Source organism: Manduca sexta, chromosome 26 (assembly GCF_014839805.1).
Source record: "Manduca sexta isolate Smith_Timp_Sample1 chromosome 26, JHU_Msex_v1.0, whole genome shotgun sequence".
Lineage (NCBI taxonomy): Eukaryota > Metazoa > Arthropoda > Insecta > Lepidoptera > Sphingidae > Manduca > Manduca sexta.
The window spans coordinates 17,907,212-17,931,199 of record NC_051140.1 but is presented as its reverse complement, the minus strand read 5'-3'; the positions used below and the strand labels follow the sequence as shown (position 1 = coordinate 17,931,199).

The window sequence follows — 23,988 nt, the reverse complement described above, 5'->3', positions numbered from 1 at the left end:
CTCTAAATTCTCCAACATTATATTACACACACGCATACATAATTTATTACCGAAGGGATATACAGAGGCGCAACCAGGGCACCCACTTTTTGCCAAGTGTGTTCCGTCCCATGATGTGATAGGGGGCTAGCCTATTGCCAAATCGGGCACAAATTCCAGACTCCAGCCTAATACTGAGCAAAAAACCCAAATATCACTTTACCCGACATGACATTCAAACACAAGACCTCAAAGCGCTGCCATACCGCGCATGCAGTACAACTAGGCCACCGAGGCAGTCGATTCGCCAACATCGTAGTCAGAAAAATCGACAGTAGAAAAAATAGAAATAGATAGGGTTCGTTAAGGAAAATCGAAACATGCCACGTTTTTCAGCTGCTAGTCCAGCTTAGCGGGAAGTCTGAAAGGTTATTTTGGTCTCCCCAGTCTTAAGATTAAACTGCCCGGGAATTATGGAAACATAAAGGTATTAAGACAATAAAACCACCTCATTCTCAGTTACTGGCATCCTATCTAGGACATTGGATAGATTACCAAGATAAAAAAAAAGAAAAATGCTATTTCAAGTGATCTTTCGAATCTTTAGCATCACCGTATGAAGTGTTGACTGTTTCATAATCACTAATTTAAGTCAGAAATATTTTATCGTTGACTTCTTCAATAGTTTTACGATATAACTCAACGACATTTTTATAAATGTTTCAAATTAACGTTAGACATTTATTGCGTTTTGAAACTATCAAATAAAATTTAAATTTGAATAAACATAGGCCTTGTATTTCGTACTATTTCTCAGCTCTTCTTGTTTTTGGTACTAGTTCTTGAACAAATTATTTCAGTATACCTTGTGGCCAGTGTAACTATTGAACATATTAAAACTTAACATCTCATATCTCAGGATGGCGAGCGCAGTGGAATACCGAACAATACTTTGTAATTCAAGGTGTTGGATGGTGTTTCTACTGTTTATGGGCGGTCGTATTGCTTACCATCAGGCAGCGGTAAGCTCGTCTCGTCATTCAAAACAAGAAACAAAAAAAATCTAATAATATGAATTCGATACCCAATTTATTAATTAATATTTAAAAGAACTTTCCAATGTTAAAACTAATTTTTTTTTCGAGGTGATAAGAACGACAAATTTGCGAATTGTTAGTGCACTAATTGTACTTCTGCCTACATTGTCAGGGATAATGGCATGAGTTTATATTAATTACGATTGACTCTTGTATGATTATACGTCCGTGTCAATTTAGTATTGGATATGACAATTATGACAGATGTGACTCTATTCGCCGCAGCTGGTCTGAGATCACTACGAAGATCGATTCAATCGTCACAATCAAGTCAATATTTGAACATTAATATAATGTCTAATATACATACAAAGTTGAATGTATTTCTAAATTATCACCAATTTAAATATTTACTGTTTTATGATGCTTTAAGATTAAAACGAAAACATTAAAAACTTTTTATTACGGCGTTATTAACGTAAATTCAAATGATATATTTTAAAGCATTTTTTACAAGTACCGCGTACCAAACTATAATATTCCTACGATATTTTGTAAAATGTACCTGGCGAAGAACAGACCCTGATCCTTCCATAAACTTTCTTCGTATTCCCCTATTTACCAGCAAATCGACGGGCTCATTTTCCTGCATACTAACTAAAAAATATAGTTTACCCAAAGCAAATCATATTCAAACGCACACCTTTCTTCTTTCCAATCTATTTTAGTCGAAGAATCATTCGTCAAACGAGCGAAAATAGACTCAACAGAAACCATGCCAAGCCAAAGTCAATACTCCAGGACAAAAATGCGTTTCTTAGAAATTAAGATGAAATAATGCCATTTAATAGGGAATTTGTTTACGCCATATTGTTAATAGTTTCCCAGAAATATGAGTTTCATTTTGTTATTTTAAAATTGATGCGAATGGAATGTTTTCGGTATTGAAATTTTTGTATGAATCAGACAAAAATTATACGAGGGAGTAAAACGGCGTGACGAGATGGTGTTCGTGGGCTCGATTCCATTCCAATTTTGAATATTCAAATTTCGAACATGCCACACGCTTTGATTATAAAGAACAAAATGGTTCATAATCTATCTTTTGATCATAAATTGTAATATTTAATCGTTCATAATAATGTTTTATAGCTTCAAATCCCTAATAATATGTAATGTTGAAATTAATTATAAAATGATTTCTAATTATCTAATATATTGTCATGCACGTAATTCTAAAGGCAAAAATGTAAATATGGCCCAATAGCTTACTATACAAATTATTTCTATCTCATAATGACAATAATGTTTTTGATAATCGCAAGTCGACACCTTTTACAAATAAAAAATACATGCGATTTTTTTGCAAAATCTAGCAGTTTCAATGTCAATAGTGCCTAAACCAATGATGCCAAAAGAATCTAGATAAATATATTACAATAATAAAATTGTACCGGTTATTGTCACAATAAGCACGAATACTGCGCTATCTGCAGTACACTTCCATACGATGCAACTTCGAAAAATGAATATACCCGTGTATTTTTTCCCCATTAATAAGTACTTATCCTAAATAATGAGGCACATTCCAGTATTAGTAAATCGTACAAACATCCTAAAGAGATGTCATAATACATCGTTTACCAGATTTATTTCATACAAATCCCACCAGATGCAAGCGATCTATTTCTGAGCTGTTTAATAATAGATTCGAGAGATTTAATACGCTTTCGTTAAAGATCTTTAATTTTAAGTCTTGTAATATCCAGTGTAGTGGAGATTATTTCATCGTTTCAATTATATAATGCATTACCCTTGGCTTCGGATAGAGATGTTAGTTGTTGATTCCGACTTTATCCCTTGACTATAAAGTCTAATGGTTTATCTTCAAATAATCCCGTGACGAAATTATCAATGATATCATCCAATCCCATTTCTAGTGGGTATAATACTTGGCATTTGCTATATTTGAGCACTGTGCGATTGTAAATTAAATTTAAATAATTTAGAATATGTGTCTCTAGAGGCATTATAGTAATAAGTTAAATTTTAAAGTTTTTTTTTATAATAAGTTAAAATATATGCAATAATATCACTTTATTAGTGATTTATACAATATAATTTTCTAGCATAATATACGTCAATGATTGTAGTTTGATAGAGCTGACAATTTTACAGAATTGTCAAAATTATTGTCTATATTAAGGAACAAGTTACTGTAAGTATTGACTAGAAACTCCAAAAAAAAACTAGCAAAAGCCAATCATATTTGGATGCAGACGCGAATCGTATGGGATATATCTCTTAACAGCTCCCTGCACGAACGGAAACGTCCAAAAAACAATTCTAACATGTAACACTACCTAAACATTGCAAAATAAACTTTTGAATAGCAAGAACAAATCATCAGTCAATCATCGGACGTGTTTAAAATTGCCAACACCAGCTACTGGACAGGTCTTGAAAAAACTTTTTGCTGTTCCAACTCTTTATTTTTGAGGTTATGACGCCAAAATGGCTACTACGCAAGGTTAAAGATTTTTTCCCGGGAAAGAAGATTATTGACCGTACAGTGGAAGTAAAAGTCTTTGATAAGGATGGCGGAAGAAAAGTAAATTTCGATAATTAATTTAGAATAAAAGAAAAATAAATTTCGAGTAAAAATATTTATAGTACATTTTTTAGATACTGGTGTTACTAGCGATCTAACGTCTCTTTAAACTAGGCTCTCTATGTAACTTGTTCATTTCAATATATTTCCTGTACTCAATAATAATTACCAAGATCTTGAAATAGAAATTTCAATGGCACAGATCTCTGAAATCGTACGATGTCATTAGCTGACGATGTTTTTATTCCGTCATATTTTTATTTAGAACAATAAATTAGAAAATGTAAAGAAAATAATTTGTAGAACGAGATAAAACGATGTATTATGAGAATTTATGTAATTCGAAATATTAAACTCTATGAACATCTATATAGGATAAAAATTTGCCGAACAAAAAATTGTGTCAAAAATGTATATATCCGGCCATCAAACGCGAAGGGTACGTGTCTATGAGAAACGTGGCCGTTAAAAATAAACTGGTGAATGAGTCGACCCAGACCTTGGCGCAAGGTCCGCAAGACATCGACCGTCTGTCTAGACGAGGCCTGCATCTAGGAAATGCGAAAGTTTGTTTATGCCTGCCAACGAGGTATTTTCAATAGTTCTCACACGTCAATAATTTCGAAGTTTGTAATTTTTAAAGATTTTATGATACTCGTTTAATGTAAACCGTCTTGTATTTGTGACGGCAGATGTTTGCGCATTTCTTTGAGTATTTCTATTTTATTGTGAGATAGATTGAATTAATTAATAGAAATTTGTAAATAGCTATTGCTATAATATCAGGGATCAAAAGACCTTTAGAAATAAATGACCGTCTTGACCAACGTTTTTATAGGTCCAAATCTTTTTCGAGGTCTATTGTAGTTCTATAGTAAGTGTTGAATTTCAGTATTTTTGATATTGAACACTAACAAAATAGCTTCACAAGTACGTCATCACCAACATAATTTCCTGTGAAAAGAAAATACCATTAGGATATCCTAAATGTTTAAAAATAGCGTAAGTTCTAGTTACTCTTAATACATATATTTATGGCCTATTTCACAAAGTCTGTGTAAATACCTACTATTTGTCAAATAGATTTGTAAGTCGATCAAATATAGTCACACTGTAAATTAAGCTTTGGATTTGTAAGTCTGAAACCCGCGCTCGGCCTCCGTGGCCGACTAGGTCCGAAACCGAATCAGTAGTAAAGGAGGACCGAGCCAGGCAATGGGACTTTTGAGTGAACGCTTTAGGCGTTCACAACCCTTGAAAATTAAGCGATCATGCTCAGGGCAACCCACTAAAGGGTTACGAACTTCGGCTCATGACGGTTACTGGCAGAAGATAACACATCAACGATCATGAAACCAAACCTGTATGCACATTACACAGTACTTAGGTCTTTAAGAATTTTGTATATGTCCCACTGGTGAACCGCCCATACAACCCGATTCCTACCGGCTTCCATTTTAAGTTTATTTCCGATTGTCTTAATTTTTGTTTTCTGTTAAATTGGGAGCGATATGTTAACTAAGGCTAAATTCTGATAGGCTCGGGTTACCTTTTGAAAAATTTCACCCTTCGCCACTGATATTTCCGATTCTTAACTCTAGAAACGTTTTAATTTTTTTATTGCAATACATTTTCTCACCTACGAAATTTCCCGGCAAATTGTTGCTATCCATGTAGGAGGCGACGAAGTGCCAATCTATCATGTTAAAGTAAACTGCATTTGTCTTTGAAGAATTTCGACGGAAACATTTCGTTTGTGATTCAATTGTCCTCAGTGTCAAGCCAATAATAAAGATGACATGCATTCTTTAATAGCCTAAAATAGCATTAGTTCCCGCAATTTGTTAAAAATCGTACTATGTGTCTTTTAACCCAAAAGCTAATGATTTCACAATAAAATTTAAACGAATATCAATATGATGATAGACTTCGACTATCACAACATATTACGGAATATACTTGACACAAGGGCGTCTAGCACCTCTGCCTACTCCAAGGATAAAAGGCGTGAGGGTCTGTGTGTTACGTGTTAAATTAAATCAGTTTCAATGCCATAGCTCTAACAGCATCCAAGCTATTTTACCTAGCATGTTCGAGCCTAAAATTGTACACGGTCAAACATCGACCTTATGAAACATCTCAACCGAATTAATTAATGTCAATAACTAATCCATGTCAGTCGATCGATTCTTTAAATTAGTCTGCGCATACGCAGCGGTATAAACTTCGCCGGGGATAGAGACGTTATATGACGAAGGGACGTTATAACACGTAGAGACTGACAGTTATAAATCGTATAAAGACGGTGACATGCGTGATATTTTTTCTGTTTCTTTTTTTACACAAATAAATTACTAAAAGAACTTGTCTGTACGTCATGTTGGTTTATGCAAGTAGGAATAAAAGCTCTGGGGAATTTCATTTGTTAAGACATTAATAATGTTCAGAAATAACGCGATAATACAACGTTTTTATTTGTATTTGCACAATGCTTGACGATATAAATAGACAATTCCGTAGTAGTTAAATCGACGGATTCTATAGCTATAAATATAATGCTTTATGATGATATTTCACTACTCTCTAGGGGACGCTTTTGCTATTGCGTTTTAAAGTTAACATTTTCATTACCAAAAATTTGTTCCATATTTCACCACATGGCCGGGTTTTTTATTTTTCCAGTCAGGCTCTAATTGTTAATAAAATAAATCCTGTCCTATCCCGGAACGTGAAATCATTACATGCGTAACGACCCTAAATCGAGCGTTTGACTGCCAATTACAAACCTACTTATGATTGAAACTCGGCCAACGATAAGAGCTCGCTAATTTATATATCGCGTTTGCTGTGGATTTTCAGGAGTAAAGTGATTTCACTGTACTTTATGTTAAGGTTTAATTCTCAGTATAGCGAGACGGAAATTGTGCCCGGTAAATGAGAATCGATCTGCCTCCTATTACTTGCGCTTTATGTTAAGGTTTTTCGGCTTAGTATAAGCCCGGAGTCAGTAAATGGTCCCGGTAAATATCTGCCTCGTCTTACTTGCGGTGTTATCTATATAAAGGGTAGACAGAAGTGCAACATCCGTACAGCTATCTGTACGGATGCTGCACTTCTGTCTACCCTTAAAAGGGAAAAAGGGTATGTATGTTAAGTGCATTAATAAAATACGGCCGGTATAATGGTGTCGACTGGCGAGAGATCATCTCGTCAGGACTTTCTGGACTGAACTCCACTTACCATTGGGGCAGTGGAGTCTTTTTGCTGTGACCGTATACAAAATGTTTTCCAGTCACTGTTATAATATTAACGATAAAGGTAATGTCCTTACTAATGTATACGAAATTATCGTTGATTTGTCCTTTCAGTTGTGCGATTCGGATTTTACGATTCGTTCACTTTTTTTGTCAAAAACCCACGGTTTCTAATTCCTATGTGACTTTCATTCGCGATATATACTTCTAAACTGAACCGTGAGGAAAGGCTAGTCAACTAAAGGTACTGAAATAGCAACAAAAATTTACAGTAATATTGTTACAACTAAACGTGTGCGTACAATCCGGGTTGCACCTCATAGCTCGATATCCTTTAAACCCCTTCAAATTGACGAATACTAGAAGCAGTCTCCACCTTTAAAGCACAATTAGCGATTTACTGGGTAATGGGCGCACGCAAATGTTAGCTTTAAGGTAATTAGCAATACGCCGGATTTGGTTTAGCAATTAGCGAAAAACGGAGAAAAGCGTAGTTGAAGTATGACGTCATAAAATCTCCATACATAATGTAAATTTAAAATGCTTAAAAATTCTTTTAACCTAAAATGAGAGCGAGAGATTCTTGACTAAAACGTTAAATACTTTTCGATTTCGATTTAAGACAATGTTTGTTATTCCCGTACTCGTTGCACCGCAGAAACGTGTGCAAAACTCTCATACATTCTGAGAAAATCATGCCGTCTGTCCAATTAATAATAGAGTCGAAAAAGTGTATAGCAAACTATAAAGACATAAATTTTCATAGATATATAGATTTTGTATCGCAGACGCGTGGGATCGGTTACACAGCGGTGTAAGGATAGCGGTTCTCGGGAAACGCGCGTTTCTCCGGCCGGCTCGGAAACGCCGCCCGCGCACCTGCCCTCTCCTTCACTCTTCCAAATTTAAATCCCAAACTCCCCCCACCGTGTCGGCCAAACATTCTGGAATAATTCCTGCGATTCGGCCACCGTTGCTCGCCATTCGAATTCGGGTCGCGACCGCGTCCGGTGTTATCTCATTCACACGACAAAATCCCAAACCATGGCTGACGTTGACGTACAAGTCCAATACACCACCACGGAGCGCAAAACCAGGAAGGTCAAGAAGACCTCCAAGCGCAGGGAGTCCAAGGATGGCGAGGTCACCGTCACTGAAGTCGAGCAGACCAACACCACCACCGCCAACGACGATGGGTATGTGCTGAGGTGGCCAACTTGACCGCGTGTGCAAGTGTGTTCGTTAGTTCCGAGTGCCGGTCTCACGCGTTCGATATCTGAGTGACATCGCTAGTTACTATGATAGGTGCGATTTGGCCACCCTCACATACCCGACTTAACTTAAGGTATATATCAAACTTAACATGACTGAATACAATGCGAACTGTAATCGATTCCAAAGTACAATCACCAAAAATAAAATTCAAAATGTTGACCAAAACAACGTAAAACTAAGTTACAATCTGATAAGGAACATTAACAATAAAACAAATAGAAATTGCGTTGAAACATGCGACTGTTTTCATTGTTTTTATTGATCAAATTGCCGTAATATAAGCAAGTTATTACATACGTCTAACTGGCTCAATCATCTAACTCAATCGGCGGCTATAATTCATCAATGAAGACAAATTTTCTTACATTAAACACATGGTCGTTTTGTCCACAGCTTATTTTCAGCGGTGAATACACCAAGGCCATGAACAAGGACTGGCACAGCGGTCACTTCTGCTGCTGGCAGTGCGACGAGTCGCTCACCGGCCAGCGCTATGTCCTGAGGGACGAGCACCCCTACTGCATCAAGTGCTACGAGAGCGTCTTCGCCAACGGCTGCGAAGAATGCAACAAGACCATCGGCATCGACTCTAAGGTCAGCATAAACCATATATAAGTATAGGTATAAGTTCCTGGATGACCTTGATATGGGTAAAATTATAGGGAAATTCGTACACTAAGTAGCCTCCTTAGGATGAAATTACACATTGTGTATACACACGACAGTTGTTTCGAAGGAAACGAAATGTATATGATAAATGCTGAATCAGGATCTAACTAAATTTAAGCCAAAAACAAAATTCAAAAAATTAGCAACATTATTTACTCAATGAGAATTCAGCAATTTTTAAATAATTTTAGCCTTTTTCTTCCTTAATGGTAAACTTAATATGGCAAATTCCGTAACATGCATTCATTAATACTTCGGCACGTCAACAGAGATTAATTTGTTTACGATGACCAAAATAATTTCGTTGCTTTGTTGAAGCCCATAAATTAAATGACAATTGAATTGTCAAGTAATCAGTTATCCCTTCACACACATGACGAGATTATCACATTGATAAATTAATATATCGATTTGGCAAAAGGTTGGGATGGCGGCGCGACAAATTGTCTTCTGTAAACATCAACGTCACATCAAATTGCACAGCTGGGAAATTTCACGAAACAAACTTGATATGTTTTGTTGGATCGTATTCGATTGAGTTTTCCCCTAGTATCGCTTTAAATAGGTCGGGTGTCGTAACCGGCTGATATACGCGTGCCCGTAGATTTATGTGCAACTACACCAAACGCTAACAATACCTGCACTCCGTCATCGGGGACGCTGTTAATATCTAACCGTGTGACGTTACTTTCTACAATTAGAACGGCAATAGAATCTACGGCATTCGTTAGCTTTGTTTCACCGATCAAATTTAGTAATGTCACTCCAGCCGGCCCAGATTCTTGGGCGTACGTGTGCACACGGCCCCAGCGCGCGTCGCTGCCAAGCCAACATAACGTTACGGCAAACATTATACATTTATCTAAAGCGAAACACTGCGAACGAATAACTTTTCCCGTCAGACGAAACAGCTGTAATTATACTAATATTTGGCGCAATTGTTCCCGGCTGATTTATTAAATCGCATCGCATTCGACCCGCTCTACTACATTCAAATCAGATGAGAACTGCAGTTAAACTTTCCAGTCTGCTCTCGATGGAATACCTTAAAGTAACTTTTAATGAAACTTTTCCATCGTTTCATGAATGGAGTTTGGAAACAAACAACACTGAGCTTCGGAGCGGCTCAATAAGGTTTCTTTGCCCTTTAAAAATGAATAAATAACGAAGTATTTATGTAAACCGTAAGAACAAATATTACCGAGCATCGGCGTCGTGTTTACACCAAACACCTGCAACACTGTAAGCGTTATTTTGGAATGTTTGCTCAGACGGGACTTAACGTATTGACGAACGATAAAGCGCTGCAGAAATCTGTAACTATTTCTGACATGGTTACAGTTGATGTTTTCAACCTTGAGCTATGGAGCCGTCAGATGATTCTTTTAAGATTTATGCGATACAAGAAGCTAAGCTAACCGTTTCGTAATCGGCCAAAATAAACATTCATATTTTATTGACATTACGACATTCAGTTTTAAATGTCTAGCGGTTCTTCGCACCGGGGCCAGGAATAGAATCCAGAATGAGGGGAGATTTATTTTGAAACTTCAAATGTAACTCGTCAAATGGGTTCTGTTGTTAGTTTTTATGCGACGGTTATGGGGAGTTAAGTGATGCTCTATGACCAAGTGCGGGTCTTCATCGATATCGAAATTATGTTGCTTATATTATAATGTCGACAAAGCTTGTGATGACGAGCCTAATTCAGGGATATTTTAGTTTAGTTTTATTTTAACATAATAATTATGATTATCGTCATTATTGACATTCTTTACGGCCTACAATAATTACGTGCTATGACTTTAGTAACAAAAGGATTCCCAAATTTCACAATATGAAAACTAAATATTAGTCCTGTCCCCAATTCAATGTGTCTACAAAAAGATAATTTCCTGTATACCAATGATTTACATCATAACAATTTTGTGAATTAAAAAACAGCATGAAATCTACATTGTCTTAGACCGGTTGATTAGCAATAAACATTATATTATCGTCCTCGTTATTTGGTCAGTGAACTTACGTTTGTGATTTATGGAATTTGCATTCGAGTGTGTTTATCTCGAATCGTAAATTGAAACGAGCTTGAAATAGTTTAGGAGTTATGACGTATGGGCATCGGTTATCGACGTAATTAAATATGATTACCTTATTCTTACGGTAGAAAACTATGGGTTTGATGATGATCAGGAATTACTGGAATTCTAGAGGAATTTAAGGATGTGTTACTGCTTTTTGAGGAAGATAAGGTTTAAATATGGGTTTGGTTTTGACATTTTCTAGGGAATTATAAAACAAAGTAGGGTTTTAACTTCCTGGCAAAGCAACTGTAAAAATACTTATACTTCTTGAAAGTTGTTCATACGCATATGTATAAGGTACGCTTATAGCAAACATAACACATTACAATCACCACCTTATGCAGCATCTCTAGGCTTCGTTACTTCCGCAACCTTCTCGCCAAGTTCAATTTGATCACGAAAATAATGCACAATACACCTAGACTAGCAATTAATGATCCGTCTAAATATGGTGTGATATCGATTGTATCTCGACGTCTTCATCAGTGGCTTCGTAATTAACACCCACGGATCTACTGTCGATTAATAAATTGTTTTTATTTGTGTGATCTGGGTTTTCTGATGTTTTTTAAAACAGTGTTCGATTTTAAAAGACTACAATATACGTACTTGTAATAACTTAACTGCGGTAACTAAATCGTACTTTAAAGCGAGTGCAGTAGAAGTAACATTTCAATCGCCGCGAGTTGTAAGCGATTATGGTAAAATAAATTATGTGGGCTCATTTTTAATTTTTTACATACATATACATAACATCACGCCTCAATCCGATAGGAATAAGCAGAGACAATATACAGCATTTTGCGCAATTCTAGCACACTTCTTTCGCTTCCACTTTCCAAATCTTTTTTATACTGGAAATCTAGCGGCTTGGCAGACTATACCTATATTCATATAATTATATTATAATTTGTATCGTTTATTAAATAACAAGGCTACTGTTTTATATCGTTTCCAAATCCGTAAAAACATCGTTAACACATCACGTAAGGTAAGTTTAAAATAACACAACAGTTTACGATCGACCTGATGGCTGTTGTAAATTCTTAATGAATGTTATCACCAAATTTGACAAATTATACGATGCAACCGCTATTGGACGGGTTGTAAAAGTTGTGAACACCCCTGATAGTAGTCAATAAAACGTAAAGGTCAAAATCAAAATTAAAGGTCTAGGCATTTGTATCATTAAATTATTTATATTTGAAAATGCAGACAACGAAATGAATAACTTAAAACTTAAAAAAAAAACATGTCAATCTTGAAATACTTATAGGAATAAAATGGCAAAGGTTTTCAGAAATATTATCGATGAGGCTAATTGAGAAAATAGTCCATTACTTTTTCCATTGAATGAGGTTATAAATGTTTGTACATACATAACAGTTCATAATATCATCTATCCGACAAGTAATCGTAACTTACTGACCACTCTTAAAGCTCATCCTGCAATAGATATCGGGATCCACAGACATCATTCATTAATTTCTATATTTTATTACTCATTTGCAACTAAACAAATTTCTACTTTACGAGGGTGTGCCAGAAACTTATTACTTGAATCTGCAACTTCAACTCTGAGATGTTTACTTCTTTCACTGGTTAAGACTACCTCGGCTATTAGTATTGTGTACGCGTTATGATACTTGAGGCCCTGGGTGCTATCTCGGGTTGGGCAAAGTGATATTAGATGTTTCTGCTCAGTATCATGGAATCTCGAATTGGTGCCCGATATGGCAAGATACACCTTCCATAAGCGCAATAGCAAACAATAGGTACCCTGGTTGCACCTCTGCCTACATCTTCAGTGTAATAACGGAATCTGTGTTTAAGTTTTCTGTTCAAAATTCATACAAATCTAATACGTTTTTCTCTTTGTCCTCAGGACCTGTCGTATAAGGACAAGCATTGGCATGAGGCGTGCTTCTTGTGCGCCAAGTGCCGCGTGTCCCTGGTTGACAAGCAGTTCGGCTCCAAGCTCGACAAGATCTACTGCGGCAACTGCTACGACGCGCAGTTCGCCAGCCGCTGCGATGGCTGCGGTGAAGTGTTCCGTGCTGGTGAGTATTTGAACTTTATTAATGAGTAGTAGGATTCAAAGTTGAGAGTGTGTTGGTTCTTTATGAGGTTTCGTGCTGGTGAGTACATTTTGATATGGACTTTATCTACTAGCAATAGGATTTGAAGTTAATAAGACTGTGTAGGTTTCTTATATGAGAATTTGTCTTTAAGTGTTATATGGTAGAAAGTAATAAGACAATACCCAGCGGTAGGAGAGTAAAAATAAGTAGAACTTAATGTAAAACATTTCGTATATCTTACAAAATAGAGTCGTTATTAAAGAAGCTGTAATATTGATTGTTAATCACCATAATGTGCAATGTAACGCGCGAACCACTTATCCTTACGTTCCTAATGCGATTGATTAGTTACATGCCGATCGACACTTGAAGTACTTACACACGGTTAGGTACAATGTACAACACACAATTAGCATTTTTATTATTCTTTACACACGCTAAAAGTTTAAATGAATACCCTAACAACTCTTGTAAAAAAAACTGTAAAACATAAGGTATAAAAATACTTTATAGATATCAAGATACATCACTTTTGGTTTAATTAAGGATGAAAATAAATGTTAGCAGCTATTAAAATTATTTTTTTGTTACGGGAATCGAACTTGCTACCGACCTTGGTTTACAGGCGTCTACTCTTCCCTGTTCTATAGATGTAATCGGATTAATAGTCAATAATTTTTATTCACAATGTTAAGTACATTATAAATGTTCTAATTGGATGACACGGGGAGTACTATAAAATTGTTACAGATGCCACCTATGAACATTATTTACGTAATATAATTTACGACATTGTTTAAATTAAACATGAACCGCAATAAAATGGTTCCAAATTTAGAAAGTTTTATAACGACTATAAATAGATTCTCTTATAAATTTGATACTTTTGCGTATAATATATACTTAGTTGTATATATTATACGCAAAATAATAGAGGCAAAAACTATTTTAATTATGGACAAAAGAATATATGTAAAAAGAATATATATAAAATTATTAATATAATACTTTTTCTTTATGAATTTTTTACCCTTCGAACATGTTTTTTTACCAAATGATTAAAAATGTTACATTAGTATCCCACCACACTAAGGCAAAATTAAATGGTCCATTTTTAAATTTATTCTATTCAAATTAAGCGAAATATTATTCAGCCAGGTGTAAGCAGAATGAGTTGTTTTTCTGAATCGTCAGTTCAAGCGCCTTAGTCCACGTAGAATCGTATTTGCATTAAAAATTTTCAGGTCCCATTTTTAGTTCTCAAATGTTAATACCCTAAAATGTTACTTAGAGTTTTATTTGTACTTAGTATTAATTGCTAACAAACATGTTAGTACCTAATTAAGTTCAAATTATGTTATAGAAGACCGACAATCGACATAGTAACTTTATACGAATAAACGCCAAATTGATATAAAGTCATTGAATTGGTACCTCGGAAACATTAATTTTGTTGGAGCCCTTAGTCACGTGACCTCCGTGGCAGTGTGTCACTATCAGTGATAGCAACTCGGTGCCATATAAGGGGTGTCGGTCACCCTCGCTACATAAGGCGTTATGCACGGCATTGCTGAGAAAAAAACCTGACCACTGCCAATGCCGCAGCCTCGGACGTAACTCAGTAACTGGACATATATTTGACTTTTAATTAATTTTATTCAATATGGCGGATGGGTGTTTCGTTTCACGCAAAATTGTGTTATTAAAAATAAAGTTGCGTCAATGCGCATATTTTTGTTGATATTAAATTTATTGAAAATCTATACAATTATTTATTTCATTTCATTTAGGTTTAGATATAAAAACACGAATGGTAATTTCCAGATGTTAACTGCCACATTACGTGCCACAGTACCTTGAATTAACAACTATAGGAATCAAATTGCCATTAACTTCACACCACATTTTCCATAAAAAGAGCGAAACCGTGTAAATACGTAGTTAAAGTTCGACAGTCGTAAATGTCTACGATATGGCGAGTGATGCTGCGGGCATTGTAAGGCCTCCATTAATAGAATTCATGGGGTAATTGGTTCAAATTGATTTACATCGATTGCTATTTTATATAGCTGTGTAAGTATTTTATTTGGTACTATGTCGAAGTAGTATTTTGATAGATCAAACACATATTATTATTAAATCAAATAATATTATTGCCTACCTTTTAGGATATAAATAGTGGGAACAACATCCCTAAATATATTAAACATGCGAACTTATTTACAAAATTTTTCGGTCCACGAATTTCAGTTTTCGTTATCTTAAAATCTTGCAAACAATATAACAAAAGGCAACAATCTCATAAAAGAATTCTTAGAAAATATTTTTTTAAACTTATTCCCTAATTAAACCGCTTGGCTGAGCACACTACGTTACTGATATAAAGGACAATTGTAACAAAAGGTACTGGCAACTCTTTAGAAAATGAAAGAAATCACTGGGTTTCTTGTACTACTATTCGCCGTTATAATAAAAATAACCAAAACAAAGTATAGCCTTTGTTGATCATATAGGTTTATATTTTTTAAACGGTTAAATGGTTCCAGATGTTAATGTCTACAAACATGCTTTATATCTTTATAAATTCGTGCAAATAAATATTATGTTGAAATATCCCAAAACACAAGGATATTATCCTAAATAACTGCATTGAATCACTACATACCAAAGTCATGCTAAACATTAAATGTCATTTATCATGGTAAGTGACGTCATTCGCATGATATAAACAGTGATTTAACTTTCAAGGCTTTGTCCCACTAAAAGCGATTTTACCGCGATATATCAAACACACAAATAGTATATAGAATATCACAGTGGCAAAAAGTGTAATTTTCGGGAAAGGAACCCGACACAACTTATAGTTACTTATAATAGGCATAAATGAGCAGGAATCGGGTTATATGGATCCTTCCCCACTTGTATATTATGAGATATAATCATAGGATGAGGTTGCAATACATCCTGACACTAGGATATGTCCTGGTTTGTAGTGTTGATCCAGGAATTATCAACCCTATCCTAAAATAGGTTGGGACGCTATAACGTCACTTGACGTTTAACGTCAGTGCATTCTATAAATAAAACAGCGTTCTGTGTGACCAATATAAAATTATTAATTAAACCTTTAATACGAATAAACAATTCCCCAACGTAAAGTTCAAGATTTTATAACCAGCGTGTAGTTATATTGCCTTAATTGGGTGAGATTAATTACTTTGTCAGAGGTTTGGATGCGGTTGAGTGTTTTATTAAATGATTTACGTTATAATGTAACATATTTAAGAAAAAACGTTAAAAATTGATTAATAATAGGTGACATTATCAAAGTTGTTTTAGATAATTCAAAGATATTAAAAGCAATTGAAACAGTATTTGGTTAATAATTAAAAAGTATGATTTTAATGCTTACGCTAAGGTCTCGCTGCCAAACTTAGAAATATTATCATGTTTGCGAAAAATCTTAAAATCTTGACATTAAAGTATTGCTCGTTGTTTTGCCTCACATCTCCTTATCCTTAGAAACCATGTTAGTGTGTCTTTTAAAGATGTAGATTAAATAATAATTATGTTAATATATGTGTACGAATAGAAGTGTATATAAGGATGTTTACATATTTGTAAAATTAGTGCATAAAAAAATTTATAGATTTGGATAAAAATTTGCACAATGAATACACGAAGTTATACATATGTTCTTAATATGAAATATTATGATAATAAAATTGTTAGTACGGGGTTTCGAAATTTAATTTTACGAATTTATAGCATCAATGCAAAATGTATATTATAGATATCTAATAAATTATAATGCATTTTCATGAAAACAATAAATTGTGATGACTCTCCAAACTTACATTACTGATGACACAATACTTAGAACTCATTATTTTAAAACTATATGAATCATATCTGACGACCATAATGCTGGCCGTTAATTTAAAAATTATTTTTAAATTTGACCACACACAACTTTCAAAAAAAGAATAAAATTTCGACAATTTACGGCAAATGATTTAATGTGAGTACTTCGAAAAACACTTAAGGATGCAAACCGTTACAATATAACAGTTATAGTTTAAAAAACGAATACCGTTCGGGAAAATTAATCCTGTCTAACGGTGGCTGTCAATGCGTGAGTAATGCGCCAATCAGAGACGAGATAAATGATGTTATGTTCCGCCTGATTGGTGGGTGTAATTGTATTATTTATTAAAAAAACATCATTGTTGAATTCAGTTGATTGATAATGTGTGACGTAGATGCATGGCGTACCTAATCCAACTATTATATCCAATGTCGAAAGACTATCTCGACGGTTCACCAGAATTACTTAGCTATTTCTCACTAAATACAGCAACTGCCTTAGATAGAACTATGAGGGTTTCTTCCAGATGTAAACAGTGGTCGTTATTCCACCGAATATAAATCAACCAAAATAAAACCCAAAATAAAGGTCTTAAAAGTCTAATTTAAATCACGTTGATCACGCCTCTCAATACCATCACTTGTGAATCATCTTGCGTGGGCCGTCACATAATGTACTTAACGCCATCGACTTGGTCGCACTGACCGGCCTTGCGACGACCCTTATATGACAGATTACTGATTCACGTGTTAACTGAAACATCTGTTTTATCATTATTCTGACGACCGTCGTGGTATTTAAGGACTTTCGTTGGTAATTATATTTGAACTGTATTCCCTTGTGGGATCTACCAGTTCCCTATGCAATTCGCTAGACTTTGTTTTGTATTAGCTGTTAGGCCCTTTTACGAATTTTGGTAAAAACAAAAGTGACACAAATATTTACTTCAGACACAGAACCTATCTCTTTTCTATTCTTGCAGATAGATAAATCAAAACAAAATATAGTTGTAATTTTTAAATTAATTTATTGTCTGGCGGCAACATTAAAGAGTTAATTAGTCGAATACGGCTCGTAAACTAAAATAACAAATCTGAAATTATCTCACCAATAAGGTTAAAGTATTAATCGTTCTTGCATAAAAGGCTGACAACACTATTTAAATTTTAAACACCTATAATTAACATGATTATTGTTTTCAATCGCTTCTTTATCAGTGTTGCTAGATTTATAATAATTTATAATGTCATAGCCTTTGATCACAAAGCTGTGAATCCGTGCATATTGAAAAATCTAAATTAAAATCAATAGTATTTGACTTTGTTAATAGTTTGTTATGAATTTATTTTTAAATTTTATGTTTAGTACGGCTATGTACTCGTACTTCGTGAAAACATGAAAAAATATATATGAATATAAAATAAAAAAATAAACTAAATGTCTGAAATACATATTATTGCTTTATATGAAGTTGTTGGCAAAATTATAGTCACTAGGCGGAAAAAATGATAAAAAGAATAATGAATAAATAAATTAAACTGTAATTAAAATAATTATAAACGTCTGATTCTGTAATAATGTTTTTAGTTTCTAAATTAAAAATAAAATACGATTCTAAATTTGCAAATGTTTGATCAACTATACGAATGTTTGTTCAAACCAAAAGCGTTACCAAAACTATTAAATCAAACAGTTAATGAATATTAATGAAAAATATATCACAAATAGGCCGTATTAATGTGTATTTTTATTCAATACATAATTTCTGATAAAAATATTTAATGTGTCTATGTTTATGTTAATATACGAATTTTATGATGTCAGCTTGTTGCTTTAGGAAATGTTAAGACGCTCCTCCCAGAAAATACGCGCTCATCGTATTTTTAAGAGCTATCTATTCGAAATTTATAAAACATCTACAAAAAATTTACATTGCATTTCATTAATAATACATGTTATCTTCATTAAAATGAAACTATTTTTCGGATTTTATCGCGGTTTTAATAGTTTACATGTTATATTCCTTTGATTGTTAATTTTTTTTAATAATTTGGATATTGTTTTAAAGCCCACATAACATTTACCACTGTATGTATCTATTAAAATACACATAATTTTATTTTTAACTATTACTATTACAGACGATTTAATAAGGAATATTTTGGTAGTTAACATTTTTTAAACTAAAATTCTTTTTTTAAAGAGATTATAGGAATATCTTCGCATATTCCCACCAGTAACGCGCGCGCCAAGTATAAAACAAATTCCTCAAGGCTGTTTACTCGGGAAGGAGCCTTAACAATATATTGTTTGTTTGGGTGAATATTACTTAATATTTTAATTTTGCGGTTTCGTCATGCGCGGATATAAATAAAGTTGTAGTAATTGTATTTTAAATACGCGAACTGAGGTGATTTCCCCAGCCTTTTACAGAATGGTAAACAAATTTCACATATTCAATATGTTTACCGTATTTCGTGTGTTTCCGTGATTTGTTAACTTGCAACACAGATTTACACCTAGCTTAGTAGGGGACTTAATTTGTATTGTGGGAAGTCGTGGGAATTAAATATATTATTATTTTATGTTAGTAACATTGTCCCATGAGAATGGGGTGACCGTTTAGTTTCGTAGAAGTCTTTTTAATACCGGCTTTTGAGATAAGCGAAAAAGTGATTGTAAATGACTAGTGAATAATCAGAATTACTGTTTAATTGAATAACAACCGAAACTAGTATATAATGCTTTAGTTATAAGACATAATGCCCAATTTAAAAAAGGAATTGGAAAATCGATGACTAATTCACGTTTATATTTTTTATTCTCCTAACTGGCTGTCCTTTGGGACAATTTTGCCAACCTCAAGTAAGGTGAATACACTAAACTTCTTGACATACACATATAGAAAAAAAAAACTTATTCACTGCAATACTTAATGTCTCGAATAACAATACTTTTAGTTATGTCTTGGACAGTGTTCGTATTGTTTATATCGGGTACCATCAGACAAGCGGCTTGTGTAAAATATGACAAAGTACTGCACATACATTTTATCACGCAAGGCAAGGCGTGGGCAGCAATGCCAATCAGTAGGCATTTTTAATAGCCAGCAACATCTCAACAGCATCTATGCTGTTAATTTAACTTTATTATCCTGTAGACAGGTGCGGATTTAGAGGAAATGGTGAGGACCATCGACCCCATATTTACGCTACAATTAATTTGTTATAAATTAAATTACTCTTTTAATTAGTAATAATTTCCTCCCTTAGCGAAAACATGAACGCATAATATCTTTGCTTTATTAAATAGCTAAGAAAATGGACGCAATAACCTGAGATTTCACAGAGCTGGAGATTCCCAGGTTTTAATTGAAACCAACCCACACATAGATAATATGTGTGGTTTTAATTACTGTAATGAAAATTAACATTTCCCAGTAAACGTATAAAGGCTCCTTAGATCGTATAAAGGACCTTTTCACAAGTCATTACGCGAACCTTCAAAGAAACTGCCGAGCGTAATTCTCTGTAAATGTACTCGCCTGAGATTTAAAAAAAGGTTAATCTTGGTATCTAATTCAGTTTAACAACGTACATATATTTCTTAGTTGCTTGTGTTATTTTTTAATCTAACGAGAACATATTTATTGATTATGCTTTTAAAATTATGTAAATAATCCAGGTTGTCACAAAAATTATACTAACCTCATTTGAGAATTAATTTTACATTCATTCACTACTTAATATTATTTATTGATGCTTACTCAATACCTACAACTACACGTTTTGTATTTATAATTAATTAACTATATCTTATCTTTGAAACTAATGTGAGTAGTGAGCATATCATAGGCGCCAAGAGCCAAGTCAATTGCACCTTTAAACCTAATAAAATATCAAATATCATAACATGTATCACTTAATTACTGCTTTATATTAACCTACTTTAAGAAGAAGGTATAATTACTTTTGCGTTTCATGCAAGATATTCGCCATATTTGTTCGTTCCACAGGGAATAGGCTTGTCACAGACTATACTGCCAAGTTAGAACAACGTGAATTAATAACCAATAATGATTTTGTTTTATTTATTTGGGAAAGTAACGTTGTTACAATAAAATATAAGTAAACAGTATAACATAATATAATATTATATAATAATAATAAGCCTTTATTCAGACTAATTACATAGTTAAAGAATTAGATAAATTAGTTTGTGTCTAAGGATCTTTGTTTACTTCCCTTTAGCAAAAGGTCTGTTAGCTTTACCCTTTTTAAAAATAACATCATAGAATAATTTAAAGGAATTTTCAAATAAAATGTATCTTAATTTAACATAAATTTCTTTAAATACATCCGTAAACAAGTGATATTTTTATCAGAATCGGTTAAGGTCCATCCATGCTTTAAGTATTAGCAAGTTTGAAGCACAACACGTCAACAAAGGTGTACGTGATTGTTATTTTAACACGTTCCGACTGTTAACGTCAAACTGTCTTTGTCATCAGCTTAGTCATTTATATCAGGTTAATTATGACGTTATAATACGTTTAATTGTAGTTTAAATGTATATAGGTTGTAAATTTAAATTGAGTTTTGAAGGTTGGCTGTTCTGAAATTTTGAAGCGTGTTATAAAACTGCGGGTAAAATATATAGGATATATTAAAATTAAAATAAAAAAAATATTTTATAGACATTGTATTAGTGAGACGCATAGAAGATTATAAATGAAACTTTGAACATTTAAAGCATTGATCCTCAAAGTGGTCCACGGGAGCCATGTTTAATTTTTATTAGGCACCGAGTCCAAAATTGGTAACTGTATATAGGTAATGTTAAATTATTTTTTGGTTTTTGAAAGCGATATATTTTTCTGTTAAAAAGTTTTTTCCCAACATTTACTGTCACTAATATAAATGTTTACGTTTACACCACTCACACACACACAATGCCATGCTCAAGTTATATGTAACGGTCCCCTCGTATCAAAGTAAACATCAGAAAATCCGCCAGAATTTTGGCCGAACGGACCTAAATAAATATTTAAACACAAACTTTGATAAAGTAAATTATCCTTAACTCGAAAATCAGTTTTCAATAAAGAACAATTCTTTTTAACAGATACAAAACCTTATTATTCATTTAATTAAAATAACAAAGGACCCATAACACAATTTACATTTTCATGACAGCGATACAATAAATTTATACAATACTAAATACTATTTTTTTTTACAATTAAATGAAGCAGTCCGCTTGACCATAAGCGACGTCCATAAACAGTAGCAACACAATACAGAACTTATAATTACAAAACTATATCATTTCCCTCCGCTAGTTGCCCTGGACCATGATTTAAACCTCATAATTCCCTTTAACTTTACTAGCTTCAAACCGTAATACAGAACTTATAATTGCAAGAAATCTCATTCTCCTCCGCTCTTTGCCCTGGAACAACATTTAAGCCTCACAATGCCATAATTTCACTAGCTTCAGTTATGCAACAGAGTACATTGTTGCTTAGCGGCTTAAACAGACATTACTGTTGCACCTACCGAACTGGACCCTCGTATATGTCATCTACAATCTAGTTTTTACTAAAAATAATAAAAAAAAGAGCGGACATGGAATCTGTTGGTCTTTTTAAATTACAATAGACATAATTAAATAGCACCTTTTTTTAAATCATTCCCCTGTCTGCAATGTCATTATAATAGATAGAGGCTCTATTAGTTTAATTCAAATCATTCCCTTGTCCAAGTTCCCTTTTGTCCTCTCTCATTATCGCTGCATTGCCATAGATTGCTTCCTCATTGCTACATCAATCTTGTGTACAATTCCAAACATTTCTTATCTCGTTTCATCAATTAAGTTACATTCAGTTCGTGTTGCTTTCAAACTTGGAAGTATGGCAATGTTAAAACTGTCTAGAGACTGGTAGAGAGGTTAATACTTGAGTTCGGTATATTTATTTTTAAGTTGAATTGTAATTAAGTCATCTTTATTTATTTATTGTGTAATTACGAAATATTTATTGATCATAAAAATGAACATATTTATTTTTTTAAACACAAAATAATGAACAAATAATTTCATTTATCTGATGATTTTTTTATCTTACACAAATACTTATACCAACAAAACTCTACATACCCAAATACCATACAAACAAAAGCACAAGACTCAAAACAAAACCTCCCAGACACATCGCATATTACCGGAGCTCCTCACTACCACGAGCACGCTACCTCCGCACACATCCGACACAGACGCTCAGTACCACATCGCGAGCCGCGAAGCCTTGTCGCGTCGATACACTAAAAACAAAAAAATGTCCGCCGACATTTTAAGTGACGATCTCAAATCGCGCCTGCATCTGACTATGAAAACAGTAGGGCAGGACAGGATACGTAGAGCAAGGGAGAATAATGAAGATGTTGCCATACTGTCCATGTTTTTGCCGAACGCTACAGCTGAGCGGGAGAATAAGAAGTTTTGTTGTGCTTTAAGGGATCAGTGTCTGCTCGGAGACCCGAGGAAAACTGCTGCAGGTTATTATTTTAATAATAGCTAGTTATATCTAATTCAAGTAACAGAGGTTTAGATTGCAAACGACAGCGTTTAAAAAATATTTTAACGCTGTTCTTTTTTTAAATTAAAGATTTTTTTAATAAGTTTTTTTTTTTTATAGAACTAAGTCAGATTGTCTTGACTTACCCTTAGATCACACACGTTTATAAAAAATTCACGCAGTTCTTTTTTTAAATTATATATTTTTTTGTTATAAAATTAAGTCAGATTGTCTTGACTTGCCAACTAAACTATATATTAATTATAATCTATTACACCTACAATAATTTAAAGTAAATACCACATAATAGAACCAATACTTACAACATAATGACAAAAACACTTAAGAAATACCTACTCACTCAAAAATGTAACGTAATTTGTAAAGTTGCATTATTCCTTACATTCAAATATTTTAAAAACCTTTGCTTTGAATGTATCTATCTTAAAAACTAACAGTAGAGGCTGCCCACATTTCCTCAACATTTAAATTAGAATGAACATTGCATTCTCTGCCTACACATTTACATAGCCTTATAAAAATCACAATCGACCTT

General features: G+C 33.7%; 1 protein-coding gene across 6 annotated transcripts in view; it reads left to right on the top strand.

The window, feature by feature from the left end:
- Positions 1-23,988, top strand: part of LOC115453190 (four and a half LIM domains protein 2) — a 195,810-nt gene that overhangs the window by 155,166 nt on the left and 16,656 nt on the right. For 4 of the 6 annotated variants that reach the window (XM_037443465.1, XM_037443464.1, XM_037443463.1 and 1 more), the window contains 2 exons: positions 8,550-8,750; positions 12,795-12,969. In XM_037443465.1, coding sequence (XP_037299362.1) covers positions 8,550-8,750; positions 12,795-12,969 — 376 coding nt within the window. Of the gene's footprint in view, positions 1-7,836; positions 8,078-8,549; positions 8,751-12,794; positions 12,970-23,137; positions 23,413-23,988 lie in introns of those variants that run through there. The other 2 variants (XM_037443466.1, XM_037443467.1) reach the window with 2 other exon arrangements.